Here is a 22,972-nt window from a genome sequence, read left to right on the forward strand (position 1 = left end):
GAGCGGGCTGTGTGTGGAAAGGGGCGCCTTCCTGCAGCCCGGAGCCTGGGCCTGGGTTCCAGCTTCGTGCTTGGTTCTGGGAGCCGGGACCCCTGTCAGCCCGCTCAGCCCCGGGAGAGCTGGGGTCCCAGGGGCAGCCGCGCCCAAGCTCTGGTTCCTTCTCACTCATCTAAGAAGTGCCCCAGTCCAGCGGTCACCTCGAGACTGTGTTCCTGCCTGCCCGAAGGATGGGAGTGGGGGCGGCACCCCCAGTGGGCCGGGAGGGGCTGAGGCCCGAGTCACAGGACGCAGCCGCGGCCTGCCCACCGCCTGGCAACAGTCGCCCTGGCGTCTCTTGCCCGGGCCCGCAGTCTTCTGGAGGATCCGGGCCCACAAGGCCAGGGGGATGGTGCCCTGTGGCTCAGAAGAACACCCTGCATGCCAACACGCCCCCTCCCCTCTGAAAGAAGAAAGGGCCTGCAGGTGTGAAGGGCTTGTCCCTAACACGGGACAGGTCACCCTTGAACCTTGTCCATTTGAACTAAAGAAGGAACCACAATGGCTCAACTCCCAATGTCCTGCAGGGGGAGATGGGACATGTTTCCCAAACAACCACACACACAGGCACACACACGCGCACACACACACACACAACACAGATACACAGACACACAGACACACGTGTACACACATGCATATGCAACACAGTACACACAGACACATGCATTTAAAGTGTATATATTTGCACATCAAACACACACAAGCCTGCTGGCACACGCGCACATAGTACATGCACTCACACAGGCACACATATTCACGCATGCACACATGGACATGAGCACATACAGACTAACACACTGGCACAGGCCTCATGTGCAGACACCCACAACACATACACAAAGGCTCACACTCAAGCACGCTTGCACAGATGTGCACACACACGATGCTTATATGTAAAAAGCTTGCATGTCACAGGCATGCACGCTCGCATGATACGCACACTCAATCCTATAAGCCACTCGGCTTTCTGGGAGGGGAGAACCCAGGGCCTCACACTGCCGGGCACGAGCAATCGCCAAGCCTCGGCCATGGCTCTGCTCCTGGCTCCCGGCTGCAGGAGCTGGGACCCCCCCACCCCCACCCTGGTGCTCCACGGATCCAGGGCGTGTGCAGCCCTGTGACCTGTATGAACTCTGTGACAGTTCCCCACCTGGACACTGTCTCCCGAGGCATCGTCAGCTGCCCCAGAAGATGCAGCAGGTATCAAGGGTCGCGGATACGGCTGGGGCAGGGGGCGGGGGGAGGGGCAGACTCTGCCTGTGGGTTTCCCGGGGAGGCAGTGGGCCCGAGTGGGGATGTTCTGCCTGTGTTCGGGGTCGCACACGAGAGCCTGGGGAGAAGCTTCCGCTGCAGAGGCCGCCTCCAAGGGCCAGAACCGCGGGGCCGGGGGGAGTGGGCGCCTCATGCCTGCGGCCCCGGCTGGCCAGCTGCTTGGAAGGCACGGGGCACCCTCGCCTGCTCCGTGGGGCATAGCGGACGCTCTGCTGGGCTCTGTGAGCCCCTCGGGGGCTGTGCCTCGTCCTCCCTCCCACCTGCACGTCCGGTTCCCAGACAGGTGCGTCCCAGGGGACGTCCCTTCTGCTCACCATTGCTTCCCGTGCCCAAACACACTTCGGGCCGGTCCCCGGGCCACCCGCCTGCGGCTCCGGGACAGCACCCGGCCACTGAGCACAGCGTCCCAGGCCTGGGCGCCTTCCTCACCACCTGAGGTCGGTCCGGGGTCCCTGCTCACCCCACTCCCTTCCTCTCAGTGTCCCCAGCTCACAGGTCAGTCACGGCATCATGCCCCGCCCACAGGGCCCGCGAGACCTGGACACAGCTCAGACGTCCCAACAACTTCCCGCTCTCAGCAGCCTGGATGAGACACGGCGACCAGGGACAACCAGCACTGCAGGGGTGAGGACAGATGCACGTCTCCGTCCGGAAAAAGGGGGCCCGCCGTCCTCTGTCGGGAGGGCCTGAGGATGCAGGGCCCCCCTCAGATCCCCCCTTCACGCCCCGGAGCCTCTGTTCTGAAGGGGTGAAGTCTGAGGCCTGGGGCACAAGTGAGGCACCAAGGGAGCACCTGCTCCGGGCCGCTAGGCCCTGGGCTGCCCGGGGGGCGCACAGAGCCCCTTACCTAGGGAGTGGGCAGCGGTGGTCTCCGAGCTGAAGAAGCGGCCCAGCCCGAGGTCCCCGAGCTTCACGATGCCCGTGGCGGTGATGAAGACGTTGGCAGGCTTGATGTCTGTGGGGGGAGGAGGGGAGGCTGAGTGGGGGGACTGGGGGAGGCGGGGGCTGGGACCCCCCCCCACCACCGGAAGGGCCACGCGTACCTCGGTGCATGACCCTGCGGGAATGCATGTGCTCCACGGCCCCGCAGAGCTGCACGAAGTACTTCCACACCGTCCTCTCGGGGATGAGCCGCTTCTGCTTCTTGAAGTACTGGCAGAAAAGGGAGAGACAGACTGACGGACAGGCCCAGGGGCAGCTGCCCTATGTGCCCCGTGGGCAGCAAGCAGCTGGTGCCTGGCACGGATGGGCTGTCCGTCTGCGGAGTCAGCGAGAAACTCTGAGGGGAGGCTGGGGTGAGAGGACAGGGGGAGGGCGCTGGCCTTGCATGCTGCTACTAGATTTGATCCCCAGCATCCCCCTATGGTCCCCCAAGCGCCACCAGGAGTGATTTCTGAGCACAGAGCCAGGAGTGACTCCTGAGCACTGCTAGGTGTTGCCCGACATCCAAGGGAAAAGAAAAGAAATTAAAAAAAAAAAAGGAAAGGGGAAGGGAAGGGAAGGGAAGGGAAGGGAAGGGAAGGGAAGGGAAGGGAAGGGAAGGGGAAGGGAAGGGAAGAGCTCTAATGGGCCTGAGTGTTGGTACAGCGGGAAAGGCTTGCCTTGCACGTGGCTGACCCAGGTTCAATCCCCAGCACCCATATAGCCCCCCGGAGCCTACTAGGAGTCAGCCCCGAGCACAGAAAGAGGAGTCAGCCCTCAGCACCTCTGGCTATGACTCCCAAAACAAACTTAAGTACTTGAATGGCAAGTGCCAGGTGCAGCCTCATCCTCCTCTGGGAACCTGTCACCCCCCACCAGCCCTGTGACCCCGACACCAGCGGGCCATCAGGCCTGGCCCCTTGTGGGTCCTAGAGGTGGTGCTTCTCTGAAATCTTCTGGGCATGGGGCAATGCTCAGGGGAGCGGGGATCACACCCGGGGTTCACATGTGCAGAAAAGGTGAGCCCCAGCCTTCAGAGCTATGTCCCTGGCCCGGACAGGACTAGGAGATGCCCGCAGGAACCTGGGATCTATCCCCAGCGCCACGCGGTCCCCCGGCACAAGGGGGAGCACAGCTGGAACACCCCACATGTGGCTTAGCCTGCATTTAAGGCCCTGAAGACCCCCAGCTGAGGGGCCACACTCAGGGAGGTTCAGGGACTCCTCAGGGTCACACAGCTCTGGGTGAGGCCAGGCCCTGTGAGGAGGACGGTGGCAGCGGGAACCCTGGCTGGGCACTCTAGCCCTGGGGGCTGACCCAGGCTGCACGCTGGGAGCAGAACTGCGGGGAGCAGAGACGCCCCGGTGCAGATCCCCGCGCCCAGCCTCACAGATGCCAGCCCCTGCGTCCTTCACTCATGCTGGGATGTCATTTCACCCTTGTTACCGCTTTTATTTATTTTTTATTTTTTTGCTTTTTGCTTTTTGGGTCACACCTGGCGATGCACAGGGGTTACTCCTGGCTCTGCACTCAGGAATTACTCCTGGTGGTGCTCAGGGGACCATATGGGATGCTGGGAATCGAACCCGGGTCGGCCGCGTGCAAGGCAAACGCCCTCCCCACTGTGCTATCGCTCCAGCCCCTGTTACCGCTTTTAAAAGGGGACACCACATCTGCGAGCAGTTTTCTAAATACCACGCCCTATCAGTGCCGCGTGACACGGAGTGGGAGGTGTGGGGTCTCTGGTAGTGACGGGGCTGTGGCAGCTCTGGGTGGTGATGACGTCCCTTGTAAACCGTGCTAGAACTGTGGCCGGGTGGCACTGCCTGGTCCCTGGGCTCTAGGCCTGAGAGGACCCAGGAGCCACCACGGGACAGTCCTGTGTGGGAGCCCCATTCTGCTTGAAACCCAGCAGCAGCCAGAGCAACGGAGGTGCAACCAGCTGTAGGTAGACACTATGCAGAGGAACAGGGAAACTGAGGCACCAGGATTGCCTGAGGGGTGTGTCTGACTCTAGGCCCGGGGTCTCTCCTGCCCGCCTGCACGCCCCTGGTAAGTGGTAGCCGGGGGACAGCAGAGGGAACAGCAGAGGGAAGGGAAGGGGTGAGGCAGGGACAGAGCGGAGACGCCGGCATCCTCGGTGCTGAGTAATGAACCAGAATCCCCAGCACGTCGGGGCCAGGTCACTGAGGAGCGAGGAGGAGAAGGAAGAGAGGTGCAGGGTGGGCACCCCACTGGCCCCAGCATGAGGGGGGACAGAGCTCAGTCGTTTCCCTTCCCTTTCTTCTAGCCCAAAGGAGTGTGCACACCGCCCCCCTCGGCCCCCACTCATGGTTCTCTCTGCTCTTCCCTATGGTCCCCTGTGGGTCCAGAACAAAGACACTGACTCCTGGGAGACTGGGGGGTCCAGGTGCTCCGGGGCTGACAGGGTGCTGAGCCCTCATTGGAGACCACAGTGCACAGTTGCTCCTTCTTCCCCTCTATGACCCTCCTACCCCCACACTCCCCTACATTCCATCTGCCCCTGTGTGCGGGTCCAGGTGCCACCTCCTCCAGGAAGCCTTTCTGGATTCCTGCAGGCTGTCAGGGCAGCTTGTTCATGCTGGCTTGTAACTGCTCATTCATGGGGCTGCTCTTTGTAAGGGGTAAGCTTCCTGCAGTCTGGGTGACCCACAACAGAGAAGAGGAAGGAGGAGCGGAGGGCAGAGTTACTGAAGGAGGCAGAGCCACAGCCAGATGTGTCCCTCAAGCTTTCTGTCAGAGACCCCCCAGGCTCAGGCAGGGTGTGGGAATGAAGATGACTGCAAGGGTTGGTGGGGCCCAGGGACAGCAATGGGAACAATGCCCCTGAAGGGAGGGCCTCAGGCTGAGGTCAGACCAATAGTGCTCCTCCACTGCAGCGCCTCACACAGGTTATCCGAGAGTTGACCCCTTATCCCTCACCTTGATCACTGAGAGAGGTTGCCCTGTCCCCCTCACTGTGATCACCTTAGAGGTCGCCCGCATCCCTCACCTTGATCATCTGAGAGAGGTCACTCCATCTCTCTCACCTTGATGACTGAGAGATGTCACCCTGTCTCCCTCACCTTGATGACTGAGAGATGTCACCTGGTCTCCCTCACCTTGATGACTGAGAGATGTCACCCTGTCTCCCTCACCTTGATCACTGAGAGAGGTCACTCCATCTCTCTCACCTTGATCACTGAGAGATGTCACCCTGTCTCCCTCACCTTGATGACTGAGAGGTATCACCCTGTCACCCTCACCTTGATCACTGAGAGATGTCACCCTGTCTCCCTCACCTTGATGACTGAGAGATGTCACCCGGTCTCCCTCACCTTGATCATCTGAGAGAGGTCGCCTGCGTCCGCCAGCTCCAGCACGATGTTCAACTCGTTGTCCTCAATGAACGAGTCCAGGTACTTGATGATGTTTGGGTGGTTCAGTTGCTGCCCAGAGAAGGGGGCAGGACCCATGAGACACAAGGTCCCTGACAAGTGGCCCGGGAAAATGGTTGGCAACCCCACCGGCCTAGTTTCTTCATCCACAGATTGGCTGAGAGGCTGGGAAGGTCAGTTGTGGGGAGCAGCTGAGCTGATACCCCTGAGCCGGACTTCAGGGGGCAGTAAGAGACTGAGGGTTGAGAAGAAGACTAAGCTGGGGGGGAGACTGAGTGGGAAGGCTGAGGGGGTGAGTGGAGACTGAGGGGGTGAGGAGAGAGACTGAGGGGTGAGGAGAGAGACTGATGAGGAAGAGACAGTCTAAGTGGGGGGGAGAGACTGAGGAAGGGGAGAGACTGAGGGGGAGAGAGACTGAGGGGGGCAGGAGGAGACTGAGGGGAGGAGAGAGACTGAGTAGGGAGAGAGACTGAGAAAAGGAGAGAGACTGAGGAAGGAGGAGAGACTGAGGAAAGGAGAGAGACTGAGCGGGGGAGAGAGAGACTGAGCGGGGGAGGAGGCAGACTGAGGGGGGAGGAGGCAGACTGAGGGGGGAGGAGGCAGACTGAGGGGGTAGGAGGCAGACTGAGGGGGGAGGAGAGAGACTGAGGGGGGAGGAGGCAGACTGAGGGGGGAGGAGGCAGACTGAGGGGGGAGGAGGCAGACTGAGGGGGGAGGAGAGAGACTGAGGGGGAGGAGGCAGACTGAGGGGAGAAGAGAAAGACTGAGGGGGGAGGAGAGAGACTGAGGGGACAAGAGAGAGACTGAAGGGGGAGGAGGCAGACTGAAGGGGGAGGAGAGAGACTGAGGGGGAGGAGTCAGACTGAGGGGACAAGAGAGAGACTGAGGGGGGAGGAGAGAGACTGAGGGGACAAGAGAGAGACTGAAGGGGGAGGAGGCAGACTGAAGGGGGAGGAGAGAGACTGAGGGGGAGGAGGCAGACTGAGGGGACAAGAGAGAGACTGAGGGGGGAGGAGAGAGACTGAGGGGAAAAGAGAGAGACTGAGGGGGGAGGAGGCAGACTGAGGGGGGAGGAGGCAGACTGAGGGGGGAGGAGGCAGACTGAGGGGAGAAGAGAGAGACTGAGGGGGGAGGAGAGAGACTGAGGGGGGAGGAGGCAGACTGAGGGGAGAAGAGAGAGACTGAGGGGGGAGGAGAGAGACTAAGGGGGGAGGAGGCAGACTGAGGGGAGAAGAGAGAGACTGAGGGGGAGAAGGCAGACTGAGGGGGGGAGGAGAGAGACAGGGGAGAAGAGACGGAGCTGGGAGGAGGGGCCCGGGATGGCAGGCTGTGGCCCAGGGCACTCACCTTGAGAAGACCGATCTCCTTCACGCAGTCCTGCCTGGCCTTGGCATCCATCATCTCGAATATCTTGGGGTGAGAGGAGAGAGCGGGGTGGTGAGGGCGGGGGTGGCGCCCACAGCTCCGGGCTGCGGGGTCGGGATCTGGGCGACTTCTCAGGACTCCTGTGAGGCGGGCAGGGCCGCGGCTAGCATGGAAGCCTGGGGCCTCCGTCGCCCACTGACTCTCACTGAGGGGACGAGACAGAGGGGCCAGAGGCCAGCGCTCATGGCGTGGGGATACGGCGGGAAGGCGTGGTGGGCTCTAGCACCTCAGATGCCCAGGTTGGTCGCACCACAGCCCTTGCACATGCTCCAAGCAAAGCAGAGCATCAAGTCTTTTTAGCACCACCTCTCCCAGCGTGACCTGACTACACCTGGGGCACCTGGAGCATCAGAAAGCAGCTTCTACACAACGGAATACTATGCAGCTATTAAAAAAGATGAAGTCATGAAATTTGCATATAAATGGATCAACATGGAAAGAATCATGTTAAGTGAAATGAGTCAGAAAGAGAGGGACAGACACAGAAAGACTGCGCTCATCTGTGGAATATAAAGTAACAGAACGGGAGGTTAACACCTAAGCATAGTAGAGATGAGTACCAAGAGGAGCACTCCACAGCTTGGAAGCTGGCCTCACACGCTAGGTGCAGAAGCAGCTCTGATAGAGAAGGGATCACCAAGCAAAGGGTGCTAGGCGGGCCCACTAGGGATGGGAGATACGGGCTGAAAACAGACTATAGACCGAACAAGATGCCTACGTAATACCTCTGTAGCAGACCACAGCACCCAAAGAGAGAGAGCGAGCAAATGGGAATGCCCTGCCACAGAGGCGGGGTGGGGTGAAGGGGACAGGGTGGGGGTGGTGGGAGCGATGCTGGGACCATTGGTGGTGGAAAATGGGCACTGGTGGAGGGATGGGCACTCGATCACTGCATGACTGAAACGTAAGCATGAAAATCTGTAAATCTCTAACTTTGTCTCACGGTGATTCACTAAAAAAAGAAGAAAGCAGCTTCACCTCAGTGGCCAGCCCGCCTGTCCCACAGCGTCCCTGCCTTCTGGCCGCGCCCCCGCCTGCTGGCCCCACCCACTCTGGCTGTTGACCCCGCCCTCTGGCCCTGGCCACGCCTTGCCCACTCTGGCCTCTGATCCCGCCCTCCCTGCCTGCTGACTCCGCCCACTCAGATTGCTGACTCCTCCCTTCCTAGCTGCTGGCTACGCCCTCCCTGTCTGCTGACTCCGCCCACTCAGATTGCGGACTCCTCCCTTCCTAGCTGCTGGCCACGCCCTCCCTGTCTGCTGACTCCGCCCACTCAGATTGCTGACTCCTCCCTTCCTAGCTGCTGGCCACGCCCTCCCTGTCTGCTGACTCCGCCCACTCAGATTGTTGACTCCTCCCTTCCTAGCTGCTGGCTACGCCCTCCCGGCAGCTGCCCCCCCACAGCCCCCACTCCAGGGTCATGGGGCCCAGGACTGGCTAGCAGTGGGCAGAGCCCTGAGGGCCTGAGTTTGTCCGTATCCCTTAAACAGGAGAGATGGAGATGGGGCTGGGCGTGCTGGTGATTACTGCAGGTGTTCAGTGAGATGCATTTTCTTTTCCTTTACAATACAGTGAGCTTTCACGGACAGGGCTCACTTCCTGCATTTACAGAGGGAGAAGAAGGGAGGGGGCGGAGGGGAGGGGTGAGGACGAAGGGAAGGGGAGGGGATGAGACAGGGGGCAGAGGAAAGGGTTGCCAGAGGAGAGAGGGGGGGACAGAGGGAAGGGGAAGGGAGTGGAGAGGACCAGGAAGGGGGGATAGCAGAGGCTCCACCTCTGATCTGGCCTCACCTGCACTTTCTTCAGCGCCACGGTCTTCCTGTCCAGCAGGCACGTGGCCTTGTAGACCTCACTGAACTGCCCACGGCCGATCTTCTTCTCGATCTGGAAGTCAGCCAGCGAGCAGCGGAAGGAAGGGGCGCTCAGGTGCCTCTGGGGGAGAGGGGGCATCAGCGGCCAGCCAGGGCAGGGGGGGACTGGGGACCCCCCCTCCAGAACTGCTGTGGCATTCCTCTGAGGCCAAGGACCCACCCCTGCAAGTGGATCCCTGAAGGACCCCCCTGGGCAGAGGCGGCCCTGAGGAGGCTGCCTCTCTCTTGGCACTGGGCAGCACCGTGCCACCCACATGCAACCCCAAGCCTTCCCGCCACCAATGTCATCCTTGGCGGTGGCCTCCGTCTCGGGGAGGAGAGAGTTCAGGAGATGTGAGCAGTGGTGCTGAGTCCTTCCAGGGAGACCCGGGGGAGGAGGGGCGGCTGTAGTCACACGCTCCCGGGCAGCGGGGGACTCAGTCCAGCCAGGCTCCAGCTGCTTATCTGACTGGGTGGCCTCTGCGCAGGGTCGGGGGTACCCCAGGGCACGGGTGGGGGGGTCCGAGCAGGTGAATCCCAACAGAAGGACAGAAGAGCATCCGCTCCGCTGGTCCCTCCAGCTCTGACCCCTCTCTGGCTCCCGGGCACAGGCTGGCAGAGGAGACCGCAGCTCTGCCACCTCGGGAAGGGAGCTGGTGACACGGATGCCGGGAAGCTCCTACACGTCCTGGCTGTGCCTGGGTGTTGGTACTCGCAGCCCTGTGCAGGGTCACAGGGGCCCGGGAGTCGGCAGTGAGAGCACTGGCAAGGGGGCTCGGGAAGGCTGTGTGTCTCTGCTGGGTCCCGAGTGAGGGTCCCTGACACCCACTGGCCCCACCTGCCGAGAGGCCACCCACTGCATCTGTCCAGCTCCAAGCAAGCCCTTGGCTGTCAAGGGGGTTCTGAAACCAGCACCAGGGGGACAGCGACTCCCGAGGAGGCCATGGCCTTGACCCCCTTGGGTGGGGGACGCTGCACTGGGTCTCAGCCTGTCTCCATCTTGCAGACCCATCTCACAGAGGGGGAGACTGAGGTTTGGGGAGGCCATTCATCCTGTGACACAGTGATGCAGGGGCCGGGTCGGTTGCCTGTGACTTCTCCATCCCCATCGGGGTGACGTCCCTTCGTTCTCGCCGCAGGGAGACAAGATGGGGAGCAGGGCAGCTGAGGCCGAGAGACGGCAGGGGGTGGGGGGGGTTCCAGGGACCCAGGGGTGAGCATGCTGCCAACTCTCAGCCTGATCCTGGCCTGCCCCCAAATGCTGCCCCCAGGAGACGGCCACCCAGGAAGCTGGGAGAAAGCCAGCTCTCTCCGGCAAGCTGGGGCAAACCAGGCCCAGCCACCCTCTGCCCACACTAACCTGAGCTTCGAGTGTCTGAAGCACAAGCCTCTGCCAGCCACACACACCCTGTTCCTTTATTGCATTTTTAAAAAAACAAACAGACGAAAACACCCTAGGAGCACATTATTACATGTTCAAAGGACAAAAAATGCATTCGGCCAATTAATTTCCTGAAATCTCATTAAAAAATTTAGCCTGACTAAGCCAGACTTCTGACCTGAATTTTAATCATCTTTACACTGGATGGGTCTTCCTCCCCGCCCCTCCCTTTTCTTCCCTGAAATTTGCAATGCATCATTAATTCTAAGGCAACCCTTCTCACGACTTTCAAAAGCACGCTTCATCAGAACGACACTTCCTGTAAACGGACTTCACCTCCACAGACATCTGACACGCGGGGCGGGACGGTCTACGGGAGCCATTTTAAATCGGTGTCGCATTTTCTATCTGCAGGGCTCGAGAGGAGGGCGGGATTTCCAGCGGCTGCACTGTGAGGTTCTCTGCTGAGCTCTTGAGTCCTGGCCCCGGAGTCCAGCTTGCTCGAGGGGTTTGAGCCAAGGGTGCAGCAGGGTGGGGCCAGGGGCCCTCGGGGACTCTTGTTTTGGGTCACCGCACAGCGGCAGCAGTAAGGAGCTGAGACCATGAGTAGGTGGCTCCTCTGAGGAGGCCGAAGGACGTGCCGGGCGTTTGGAGGGTGCTTCTGGGGTGCTGTTCAGCACGGCCACCCCGTGTGGAAATGCGCTGGACCGTCAGCCCATGGGCGTGTCAGCAGAAGAGGAGGGACAGTCCCTATAACTAAATCTGGGGCCAGTCTTTTTTTTTTTTTTCTTTTTGGGTCACACCCGGCGATGCACAGGGGTTACTCCTGGCTCATGCACTCAGGAATTACTCCTGGCGGTGCTTGGCGGACCCTATGGGATGCTGGGAATCGAACCCAGGTCGGCCGCGTGCAAGGCAAATGTCCTACCCGCTGTGCTATCGCTCCAGTCCCTCTGGCGCCAGTCTTGATGGCAGTTGATGGACCCAGCAAGGTACGCGGTCCCCACTCAGAGAGAGCTGAGCTTGGACAAGGGGGGCAGAGAGGAATCCGGAACTGGCGCCAAGCAAGGTGCCAAAGGCTGGGGAGCACCAGGAGAACCAGCCAGAAGGCGGGGTGGTCCCCACCTGGGCCTCAGCCCCGGGGGCCCCATCCCCAGGCGTGAGCTAGCAGGTACATCTTCTCGCCCGGAAGGAGGAGGGTGGGGGCCTCCTCAACCCCACCCACAGCCCTCATGGGGGTGACACCCAACTTGGATCCCAATTTGGATCCCAATTTGGACCCCAGACCTTCAGGGAGCGGCTGTTTCCTCTTTTTGGAACAGCCTCTCTGGGTCCTGCCCAAACTCCTGCCCAGCCCACCCACGAGTCATCTCCTTCCTAGAGACTCCCCCTGCCCCAGCCGAATCTGCTGGACAGAAGGCGTCTCCCCATGCTCCAGGCCCCCCTCCCGCCCCGGCGGTGTCCCCCTGCCGCGTCTTTCTCTGGAAGCTGCCGCAGGGCTGGCCAGGAACACATAACCCTCAGCAAACACGCCTGCGATGCCCATGGCCCTGAAAGCTCGCCTAACCCCCCTGCTCGCTTTGGGAGCTCTCCCGGAGCTTATCCCAGGCAGTCAGACGGGGGGGACACACTGCCCGCTGAGCCTGCGAAATCACGCTCAGCCCCTCTGACTCTCGCCTCACAGAACCCAGCAGCCTGCCCAGACTCTGCAGATGGGACACGCGCTAGCCAGAACCCCGTTCTCCTTGGAAACCATGGGGTACGGTGCAGATCTGCTGAGCCCGCCTTGCTGGGGCAACACTCTTGCGGCAAACTGGCAAATAAAGCCAGGGGCCCCTTCATTTTCTCTCAGCTCCTTCCATGCACTTGGAATTTTTTTTTAAATTTTTTTCCCTCTTTTTTGGGTCACACCCAGTGATGCTCAGGGGTTACTCCTGGCTCTGCACTCAGGAATTACTCCCAGCGGTGCTCGGGGGACCCTATGGGATGCCAGGGATTGAACCTAGGTTGGCCGTGTGCAAGGCAAACGCCCCCCCCTGCTGTACTATTGCTCCGGCCCCTGCACTTGGAATCTTGAAGGCAGAAGCACGCTCTTCTTCCCCATGCCTTGGTGACTCTCACACAGGATTCCTCGGCTTCAGCCAACTTCTTCCACCTGCCCACACTTCCGGAACTAGAAAGGTCTTAGAAATGAACCACTGCTTGCCTTGAGCAAAGGTTGACAACGGCAACAAAAACTGGGCTGGAGTCTTGCTCAACTCTTCTTTCTATATTTCTTTTATTTATGTTTTTGTTTTGGAGTCACACCCGGCGGGACTCGAGGGGTTTACTCCCGGCTCTACTCCTGCAGGAATTACTCCTGGCAGGGGTGCTGGGTACTAAACCAGGGTTGGCTGCGTGCATGGCAAGTGCCCTACTTGCTGAACTATCCCGCCAGCCTCCTTTCTAAATTTCTAGCCATGGGCTCTGGCACTGTGAAATGACAACAAACTGTCCCAGTTGTGAGCATGAGGCCTGGGGCCCCACTAACGAGGCTGTCGGTCACTGGTTCAGCTCTGGGGCCTAGGGCAGGCAGTGCTAGGGTCCCCCCGCCCCCACCCCCCACCCTGGAACTAAATCCAGGCTTTATGTGCCCAAACCATTATACTATCTCCCGGCCCCTGAAAATACACTGTTTTTATTTTCTGGGTGCTCCCAAGTAGTGCTGGGGCGAGGCCCAGAGAGACAGCGCCAAAGGGTCCTGACTGTCCAGTTTAGCACCCAGGGTGCTGCTAGGGGCGGGTGCAATTGGGGTCAGGGGCCACACTTGGCCTCCCTGCATTTCAGCACTTCACTCTAACTACCTGATGCCAGGAAAACAAATTTTCAGGGGCTGGAGCGATAGGACGGACAGCAGGCAGGGTGTTTGCCTTGCACGCAGTCAACTCGAATTTGATCCCCGGCATCCCATATGGTCCCTTGAGCCCTGCCAGGAGTAATTCCTGAGTGCAGAGCCAGGACTAAGCCCTGAGCATTGCTGGATGTGGCCCCCAAACAAAGAAAAACAAAAAACCACAAAACAACAACAAGAGAAAATGAATATTCAGATGTCAGAATAAAATCAAAGACAAAGCGTTTCTTTCACACCGGGGATGTGAAAAGCCAGGTTTAGGGGGGTGGGCTAGTGATGTCCAGACTGTCCCACATAGGGGCTGGAATGATAGATAGCACAGCGGGGAGGGCGTTTGCCTTGCATGCGGCCGACCTGGGTTCAATTCCCAGCATCCCATATGGTCCCCCAAACACCGCCAGGGGTAATTCCTGAGTGCAGAGCCAGGAGTAACCCCTGTGCATCGCCGGGTGTGACCCATAAAGAAAGAAAGAAAGAAAAAAGACTGTCACACCCCTGGCTGGCCAGGGCCAGAGCGGAACCCAGTGTGGCTGAGCCCTGAACCCTTCCCGGCAGGGAGCCTGCACTGAGGAGAGCAGCGGGGGCCTCAGTCTTGAGCCTGGGGCTTTTTTCTATCTTCCAAGTGGGGGCAACATTTGATCGGAGGTGTCTCCCCAGATCCCAGTGTCCAGGAGGAAGGAGAGGGCGCGCATTGCGGTTCCCGCCCCAGCCTGCAGCCGTCCAGTCCGGGGGCCCAGATGCCGGCTGGACTGACTGGGGCGGCGGCTTCCCCACCAGCCAGCGGAGGCCCAAAGCCCAGTCACCGCCGCTAATTGCACTTAACTATGTCATTCCCTCCTCCGGCATGTGTGATGGTGCTGAAGGGGCCGTGCGCCCGCCCCGCCACCTCCTTGCCTCGCTCGTGAAATAATTACGGGGCTCGCCTCTGCCAAATGAGGCTGTAATTAACCCTAATTGCTCAAAATGCAAGTGGCAAGTGGCTAATTCTGGGAGATTAATCAAGGCGGGGTGGGGGGGGGCTCAATTGTTAGTGAATGACTTAATATGACAAATTGCTGCACGACTCCAAGAGGCCCCGCCGCCCCCAGCTTTCGGCGACACGTCCTGGTGGGCTCTGACCCGTAGTATCTCCGCGGGCTGCCCGGGTTCCTGGGCTCTGCCTCCCCGAACTCCACACGGGGGCCCTGGGCCCCCCAGAGGTGCCGGGAAGGAAGAGCAGGGGGGAGTGGGGACGAGCCTGAACTACCCGTGCCTCACGCAAGCGCGTGAGTTCTGTGCGTTCGCGTGCTGCCTCCGTGGGAGTCTGTCCTGGCAGCCCTCTCTCGCGGCCGGAGGCAGCTGGCCACCAGGGAGTGGGGCTTGATGAAAACTTAAGCGCTGGCGGTGGGTCTCAGACCTCCCAACCTCCCTGGTCGGGCACCACTGTGCAGTGCAGAACCTGAGCAACTGTCCGGAGCAACCCTGCCCGGACACCACCGGAAGTTAACCTGGGGACCAGTAAAGAGGCCATCGTCTCTGTGTCTCCCCCCGATTCAGGTCTCAGAGCCCTGGGACACAAGCCCAGTCTGTGCCTGCCGCTTCCTCATGCCAGCCCGCCCACGGGACCCACAAGCATCTGCCCTTCTCCGTCCTTCACAGGGCTTAGCAGCCGCGCCCCGTGCCCAGCCGTTCCTGCTGCCCCGTTTCTTCTCTCCCGTCAGCCTCTCAGCCAGCCTCTGTGTGGGCAAGGCTAGACCGCGGCACTGGCTCTTACGGAGCACTGTTCTGCACGTCCCCTGGGTTTCCGGCAGGCCCAGCCCCCGGGGCCCAGCCAGGACAGTCAGGGTCCATGCCCAGGTCAGGGGGTCAGCATTGAGCGGGGTAAGTAAGGTGGGCTGGAAGCCAAGGCATTTGGATGGAGCTAGGAGGAGAGAGCCGGGAACAGCACGTGCAAAGGCCGGGGGGTGGGGGTGGGGGTGTGAGCAGCCCAGAGCCACAGAACCCGGGGAGCACTGAGGAACGAGGAGAAGGATGTCTGAGGAAGGCAGGGAAGGGGATGGGTGTCTGGAGGCTCTGCCGTGCATGGAGAGAGGCTGGAACGGCGGGACACAGAGAGGCAGAGCCGCCAAGTCTGCCCTTTTCATCTCTGTCCCCTCACTCTCCCCAGGGCCTCCACGCCCACCCTTCTACCCGAGGCTGTTCCCCGGGAGACAGAACTCTTCCAGGCACACGGAGCCCAGAGCCCAATGCCCCAGCCCGGTCTGGCACCAAGGAGGCTTCTCTGGGTGCCACCGGGGAGACGGAGGGCCGACCAGCCTGGGTAGGGAGCTGCCCGTCCCTGGGAGCATTCAACGCGAGGCTCTGTGCAGGGGGGTGGCTGCCCAGGGGGCTGTGTTTCTCGGAGGGTTTCGTCCCAGACTGCAGGGCGGGGGGCAAGGGCTGGCTTACCTGCGGGTCAGGAGGGTGTGTGGGCCCCGGGCCGTGGCCGAGGGTGTTGGGGCCTCCCCCGGGGGGCAGCGGGCCGGGCTGTCCTGCCATCCTGCATGCCAGCCTCGCGGGGGCACGGGCTGCAAAAGAAAACAAGGCTTTTCTCGCGCGGGCACACTTGCTCCCGGGGCAGCCCCTCGTCTCAGAGGAGCTGGGCTTGGCCGGGAAGGGACACACCGTTCCTCCATGAGGCAGTGCAGCTCCGATGCTAGCCGGGGAAACTGAGGCTTCGAGCAGGGAGAGGTCTTTCAGAGGCCCATCAGCCACCAGAGGCTGGACCTTGATACTCCCCACCTGCCGCCTCCATCTCATGGGACTATCCTGGCCGCCCCCAGACCCCCACAGTCATCCCCTCACGGGCCCGGCTGGCAGCCTGAACCCTCAGGAGAGAGACCTGGAGTCTGATGCCCCAGGACCACATGCACGTGCTCAGGGCACCAGACATGGGAAGGCAGCCCCCCCCCCCGCCTCATGCCTGCCCCGGCCCCACCCCCTGCACGAAAGTGGGGTGCAGCAAGGCCTCCGCCCCTCCCCACACCCCTGGGCCAGAGCCCGGGAGAGTGCAGGGGCCTCGGGAACCGCAGCCATGGGCCTGCCTGGGGGCAGGGGGGCTCTCTGGGCAGGGGCCGCGGCCCAGAGCCCCCGATGCAGCCGTCACCGCTGTGGCTGTCGCCTGCCCCAGGGGAGCAGTGTTTGGGCAGGGCCCGACGTGGCCATGGCTGCGTGGATCTGGGGGACCACCCGGCCGCCTGCCCTTCCTGACAGCGGGGTGCCGGAGGGACCCTCTCTCGCCCACAAACCCTTCTGCGGCCCCTTCCAGGTGGGGGTAAACCTGGTCCAACGCTGCGCCCTCTTCCTCAGGGTCCCCTGTCTCATCGGGGTCGGCTCCCAGGGAAGCCCCCCCGGGACAGATCCAACACGAGCGTCTCCCCCTCCCCCGCCCCGTTACCCGGCTGCTCTGGGAGGTGGGAAGTGAGCACCCGTGCGTGAGGGGGGGGGCTGCAGTCAGTGCCGGGGAGGCCCCAGGCAGCCCCTGGCTTGGGAGAGGAACGGGCACCCCAGGCCTGAAGCTGCCCCCTGCGCCCGACCCCCCTACCCCCGCCCTGCCTTTGACGGCCCGGGATGGGTCCTTTCTTGGGACCCTCCACTTCACAGACTGTTCGTGCGGAGACCACCCTCCACAGCTTAGACAGTGGAAGGGGAGAGGGACTGTCCTGGGCAGCAGCCTGAGGGCCAGTGACAGAGTGGACACAGCTCGGGGTAGGGGGCATGACGGGGTGCTGGGCGCGCGGCCCCCACCTGACCCCCCAGGTTGCTTCCTGAGATGCAGGCGGCCACAGGGCACCCCTCCGCAGGGCCCGCCACCACCTGCGCTGGAGCTCCCACGTGAGAGCGGGCACCCCTGGGTGGCACCATCAGGAACGGGGGTGCGGGGCACCCACCAGCAGCTCCGGGAGGCGGTGACTCAGGGGCTGGTGCTCCAGCTCTCGAGCTGCAGAAGACATTGTGTCAAACTGTGTCAAACAATGTCGCAGGTCAGTGAAAATAAAACCTGAGCCTGGGCTGCACCCCAGGCCCCTCAGGGAGACACGCCCTCGCCCTCAGCCCGGGGCACCTGGGGGCAAAGGCTGGAGGAGCCCGAGCCCGGCCGGGTGCTCCATCTTCAGCTCCCAAGCCCCTGGTCAGCCGTCCCCCTGCCCAGACTTCACCCCTGACCCGGAACCACTTCCCCTGCCCTCGGCCCACCTCTTCCAGCCTCAGGGACTAGGCGCTGCCTCCTCCCTGTCCCCTGCAAGTCACACTGGGCGGAAACCTAGTTGGTACCCGGGATGTCAGCACCACGGGCAGAGTGAATGAGCCCCCCTCCCGGCTCCGGGGCCACTCAGGGGCTTCGGGGGCTGGGTTTGCTGTCATGCCAATGAGTGAGATCCGTCCATGGGTCCATTATATATATATGTATATACATATATACATATATATACATATATTTATATATATATTTATCTTGGGAAGCCACACCTGGAGATGCTCAGGGGTTACTCCAGGCCTGGCACTCAGGAATCACTCCTGGTGGTACTTGGGGGACCATGTGGGGTGCAGGGACTAAACCTGGGTTGCTGCGTGCAAGGAAAGCACCTTACCCGCCGCACCACTGCTCCGGCCAAATCCCCCACCCCCACGCCCATGGACCCATTTTACAGGTGAGGACACAGAGAGCCCACTGCCTGCTCCAGACCCTGCAGCTCACATGCAACACGGGCAGCGGGTACAGGCGTCCACCCCACGGCGGCTCCCGTGTCCCAATCCCTGCCCCACGTGGCCACAGTGATGACCCCTCCCAGGGTCCTCACAGAACAAGGTCCTCCACTCAAAGAACGGGGTCAGTGCCGGGGGACAGGAGGTCCCAGGGATCTGGGCACGACTGCCCACGGGTTCGTGGGCAAAGGACTGTACGTTATTAGGACCAGCTGGACGCGCACCTCAGTGAGAAAGGGGAGGCCTTGGCATGGGGACAGCCACTAAGGAAGACTCTGCGAGCCCCAGCCCCTCGGTGCCAGGGAGGGCCCCTCCAAAGAGGCAGGCGTGGGGAAGGCACAGGTGAGGGTGGGGGAGAGAAGAGGGAAGAGGAGCAGTGGGAAGAGAGGAAGGCAGACAGGGTCCTGGAGTCCCCCATGGTCTGCCCCGTGCCCCCCTGGCTGCTGGCCGACCCATTTCACAGATGGGAACACTCAGACCACACCAGCCAGTAAGCAGAGAACTGAGCGTTCTTACCTGGATGCCACAAACGCCCCCTCTGCATCCCCGACAGCCCACAGGCATTTAGAAGAATTTTCAAGCCCCAGGGGACTCCCAAGCCCTGAAATTCCCGGGGGTGGGGGGGCCAGCTGCAGAAGGAAGGGGGTGCAGACAGACGGCGCCTCCACGGAGCACAGTTCCTGCAACGCCCCAGTCGGGGGCCAAAAATCCATGGAATGTGAGCGCGGGCAACAGGAAGCCCCGTTCCCCTCCGCGGGGGCTCCTAGCCTGGCCGCTGAGAGCATGTGTGCACGTGTGCGTGTGCGTGTGTGTGTGTGCATGTGTGTGTGTGTGTGTGGCCCCTGGCACTGGGCCAGGTCTGTGAGTGAGGCCCGCTGCAGCCTGGCTGCCTTTGCCCTCCGAGCCTCAGTGTTGTCAGCAGGGAAATGGGCTCCCGCTGGTGAGTGCCCCCTGCCCCCGACACACAGCAGACACCAGAGACAAATGCCCAGTGCCTGGGGCCCAGTGGCAAGGACAAGGCGCCCCCAACAGGGATGGGGGGGAGGGGTCCAACCAAGCCTGGCGGGCTTCAGCCCCGGCTTCTCCCAAGCAGCCCGGGTGGAGCCATCACCCCCTTTTGTGGGCGAGAGAACTGAGGGTTTGAGCAGAAACAGGGCCTGTCGGTCAGGCCCCGAGTGGACAGCGTCGCCCTAGAACCTGCTGCCCAGATCACGAGGCCAAGAGCCACGTGGGAGAGAAACCAACTCGGCCCCCGCTCGAGGCTGGGGCAGGACTGTCCACTCCATGCAGGGCAGCCCCCGCGCCCCCAGCCCACGCACCGGGCTGGGCACACGCTACTTCCCACACGTCCCCCCAGATGGAGCAAGGAGAGCTGCAGGCTCAGAGAGGTCGAGCCACGGGTCCCAGGAAACACAGCAGGCCCCAGACAGGATCAATGCTGGACACCAAGGCCTGGAGCCCCCAGCCTGCACTGCCTTGGAAGAACAAACGAACAAAGGGGCACGGAGTGAATGAACGAACACCCGGCAGCGGCTGCTGGGCGCGCCTGGCCCTGCCTCAGTTCTCTGCCTGGCCGTGGGGTCGGCAGACACTGGCGGTCTTGTCACTTGACCGGAAGCAGCGTGATCTTGGGTCAGTCACAGGGCCTGGGAGCGGTGGGGGACAAGCCACAGAGGGTGTCTGTCTTCCTGTGTCCCCTCCCTGCCCCCCCTCGCTGCTCAGAGCCTGCCGCTCCACAGGGAACCCGGAGCCTGGCACGGCCCCCCAGACAGGCTCCCAGCCCCTCCCCAGGTCTCTGCCCCCGCCCCACCGCGACAGGTTCCACTCACAGAACCGAACGGGCTGGGGGGCTCGGCTGAGGCGAGCACCCCGGGGTGGGAGCACCCCCAGGCCCTTTCCTGCACTCACCCGGAGCCTCTGCCCTGGTCGGGGGTCCCTGCAGCCACCCTCACCAGGTTCCAGGCAGCCCACGCCCGGGCCTGAACCAAGGCAGGGACACTCGCACGTGGGCGCTGACCCGCCGCTGTGCCCCGAAGCCCCCCTCCCCCCCGCCCTTCCGGAGCCCCCGGCACGCAGATCCTTCCAGGCTACTCTGCACACACCCTTGAACGAGCACTTGGGGCCGAGTCTCACCTTCACAGCAGGGCCAGGCCCTGGTGCCCCGGGCCTGGTCTCCACGCCCCCGTGCAGCGTGGGCGCAGGGCCCCTGGGCAGTATCTCTGCGGGCGGGTCCCGACCTGGCCTCCGAGGCGGGGCTGATCCCCAGCCACCCCAGGACACCTGCTAATCTGACACCTGAGAGCCACTGAGCGACCTTTGGACCATTCTCAGCGCCCCGAAGGCCGGGCAGGCCCCTCCCCCCACCCCAAACCTTCACCTTTACTTGGGGCCTCGGAGGTCCCCTCTGCCCCGGGCTGCACCTAAACTTCTCTGCCCAATTCTGGAAGGAAAGATCAGGGTACGGGGGACAGGGCGCCCCGGCCCAGGGGCCCACCAGGCCCTGGTCTCCATCTGCCGAGGCCTCTGGCCCAGAGAGGAAGGTGGGAGGGTCCTCTGGGTGGGGGGTGGGGGGTGCTGGATCCACCGTTTTTTTACCTGCAAAGGAATCGTGGCTCAGGGAAGGCCGGTGACTGACCCGGGCCCGGCACCTGGTAAGGGGCCCCTTGGGAGTTTGAACCCAGATTCTACACTCCAAATTCTGGGTTTCCATCTCCTTTCCCGGAGGCGATCCTTGGAGACCACCCTGGGCCTGGAGCTGGAGCCTGGTGGGGAAAAGGGGCCTCTGAGCCCTTCTAAGAGACCCCCGCCTCCCCCTCAGGGATGTGAGCTTGCTCCCTCCTCAAGGCCCCTTGCGTTGGTGAATGACGTCAGAGTGAAGCTTCCTCCTTCAGAGCTCAGCCCAAGTCACCTCCCCCAGGCAGCCTTCCTGGACTCCAGGGCAGAGAGGAAAGGCCAGCCAGGGCCCCCGCAGAAAGGCAAGCAGAGTGGGGGAGCCCCGACACGGTGGCGGGCTGGGAGGGAGAAACCTGGGGTCACGCACACCTTCCCACCCTGCACCCCTGCCCCCCTATCCCCCAGGGTCACAGAAATCCATTTCCTGCCCCCGCCTGCCTCAGATCACAGCCACTTCCCTGCCCAGGAGGAGGGGCGCGTCCTTCGCCTGCCGCGCCTGTTTGGGGGTCTGAAACAGGAGAAACTTCCGGACAGGCGCCAGACCCAGGGCAGGGACGCGGGGCTGAGTCCTGGCAGACCCCCAGCCGCAGACACACCCCCCGGCAGCCTCCTGTCTGGGCAAAGGCCATGCCTGGTAGTGATGCGGACCCCCAGGAACCCCCACCCAGTAGGTGGTCCTGGAGGCCGAGGGGCAGCACAGCTAGTTCACGGGGGGGGGGGGGGGGTGCTCTGTGGAGGGGCCTGGACGTCTCCGGGTCGCAACCTGGGAGGTGAAGCCCACCGGGGCCCAGTGTTCCCTCCAGCCAGTACCTTGCAAAGCGGCTCCAGGCACCGGCGGCTGGTGCTGGGCTTGGGGTGTGGGGCCCAGGGTCTGCAGCCTCTCCGTGCCAGGGCAGGTGGGTGAGGGCCTTCCCCCGCCCCAGCCCCGGGCTGACCACCGCCACCCCGAGAGGAAACTTGCCCACCTCGCACCACTCCAAAAATAACGTGGCCGGCTGCCACCTCCGCGGGGAGGCTTCGGATCAGTCACCTCCGGGGGCTGGGGTCAGGCTTGGGACACGGAACCCTCTGGGTGGCCCCACTGTCCCCTCCAGGAACCCCAGGCAGGGGTGAGGCTCAGTCAGGGCAGCCCAGGCCCAGCCCCCGGCTCATGCCCCACTGGGCTCTGAGGCGGGGCTGCCCACGCCCGGTGCTCCATCCACAGTGCTCCGTCTGCAGTGCTCCGTCCCCACCCGGATCCCCAAAGCTCAGCAGGAAGAATAGTTGGCGGTCCCTTTAAGCCCATCAGCCTGCCTTGCCTTTATCTGCTGAGCCCCAGGAGTCGGTTGTGGGAGTGGAGGGAGCCCCGGTCGAGGCGTGGTGGCTACAGCACCTGACACTGTCCAGCGCCCTCCCCGGGACTCTGGAGCACCCCCGGCCCCTGGTTTCTCTGTCCTTTCTCAGTCCCCCCTGAGACGCAGCTCCCGTGGGCTGCTGGCCCCAGAGACCCTTTGTGCTTTATTTTTTTTTGGGGGGGAGGTGTCTCTAGGCACACCCTGCAGTGCTCAGGGGCTACTACTCCCAGCTCAGTGCCCTGTGGTCACTCTGGGGGGTGGGGAGGAGGGTCGCGCCGTGCCAGGGGTCAAAGCCAGGTCTCGCTCACGCACACCCAGCACGCACGCGGCCCAGGTCTCCAACACCCCCTGGGCTCTTACAAGATCCACGGGCGAAGGCTCCGGGACTTGGGGGAGAGCGTGGACAGTGTCCTGCCCGGGGCAGCTGGCCCGAGAGGCAGGGGGCAGCTCCGACAAGGCCGGGAGGGCCCGGTCAGGCTTGTCCTACGGAGCTGGCTGCCCCCGTGCCCCTGGCGCCGCCGCACCCCCGCCGGGCCCCATCTGCAGCTCAGCCGTGAGCCTGGCACCAGCATATGGTGGCACAGGCCCCGGGAGCCAGAGCCAGAGCCTGGCACCGCGCTGGACCGCCTGCCGGCCGGGCTGACCATCAGCCTTTGCCAGATGCGGGCGCTGAAACCACCATCCTCGGGGCGGGGGGCTGCCTACTGGGGGGGTGTCTGTCCTCCACGGCCCCACTCGGGGGCAGGGGAAATCCATGCTCTGAGCCTGGGGTGTGGCAGGAGGGGTCTGCAACCTCGGGGTGGGGGGAGCACTTGGGAAGCCACAGTGCCCTCTCCCAGAAACTCGGAGGGGGTGGCCAAGCATTTTCCAAAGTGACCAGCACAGCGAACCCGAAAACCTGGCTGCCCCTCCCCCCTCCCCCCCACCCCCAGCATCTCAATAAAATAAACCTCAGGGCTCAGCGGGCGACAGGCCTGCGAGATTTACATGACGAGCGTGTGTCAAGGTTGCGGGGCTCGGGCTCCACAGGCTCCTCGGAGACGCGCCGTTTCCGGTGACTTTTATTA

The 22,972-nt window shown here is 62.6% G+C and overlaps 1 protein-coding gene across 2 annotated transcripts in view; it reads right to left on the reverse strand.

The window, feature by feature from the left end:
* NEK6 (NIMA related kinase 6) overlaps positions 1 to 22,972 on the reverse strand; it is a 58,178-nt gene that overhangs the window by 8,030 nt on the left and 27,176 nt on the right. Inside the window, exons 2-7 of one of the 2 annotated variants that reach the window (XM_055123726.1) lie at positions 15,604 to 15,722; positions 8,847 to 8,939; positions 6,978 to 7,040; positions 5,571 to 5,681; positions 2,355 to 2,463; positions 2,159 to 2,266 (exon numbers count right to left, since the gene is read on the reverse strand). In XM_055123726.1, the coding sequence (XP_054979701.1) occupies positions 2,159 to 2,266; positions 2,355 to 2,463; positions 5,571 to 5,681; positions 6,978 to 7,040; positions 8,847 to 8,939; positions 15,604 to 15,693 (574 nt within the window). In that variant the 5' untranslated portion in view covers positions 15,694 to 15,722. Of the gene's footprint in view, positions 1 to 2,158; positions 2,267 to 2,354; positions 2,464 to 5,570; positions 5,682 to 6,977; positions 7,041 to 8,846; positions 8,988 to 15,603; positions 15,723 to 22,972 lie in introns of both variants that reach the window. The other variant, XM_055123725.1, reaches the window with a different exon arrangement.

This window comes from Sorex araneus, chromosome 1 (genome assembly GCF_027595985.1).
Source record: "Sorex araneus isolate mSorAra2 chromosome 1, mSorAra2.pri, whole genome shotgun sequence".
Taxonomy (NCBI): Eukaryota; Metazoa; Chordata; class Mammalia; order Eulipotyphla; family Soricidae; genus Sorex; species Sorex araneus.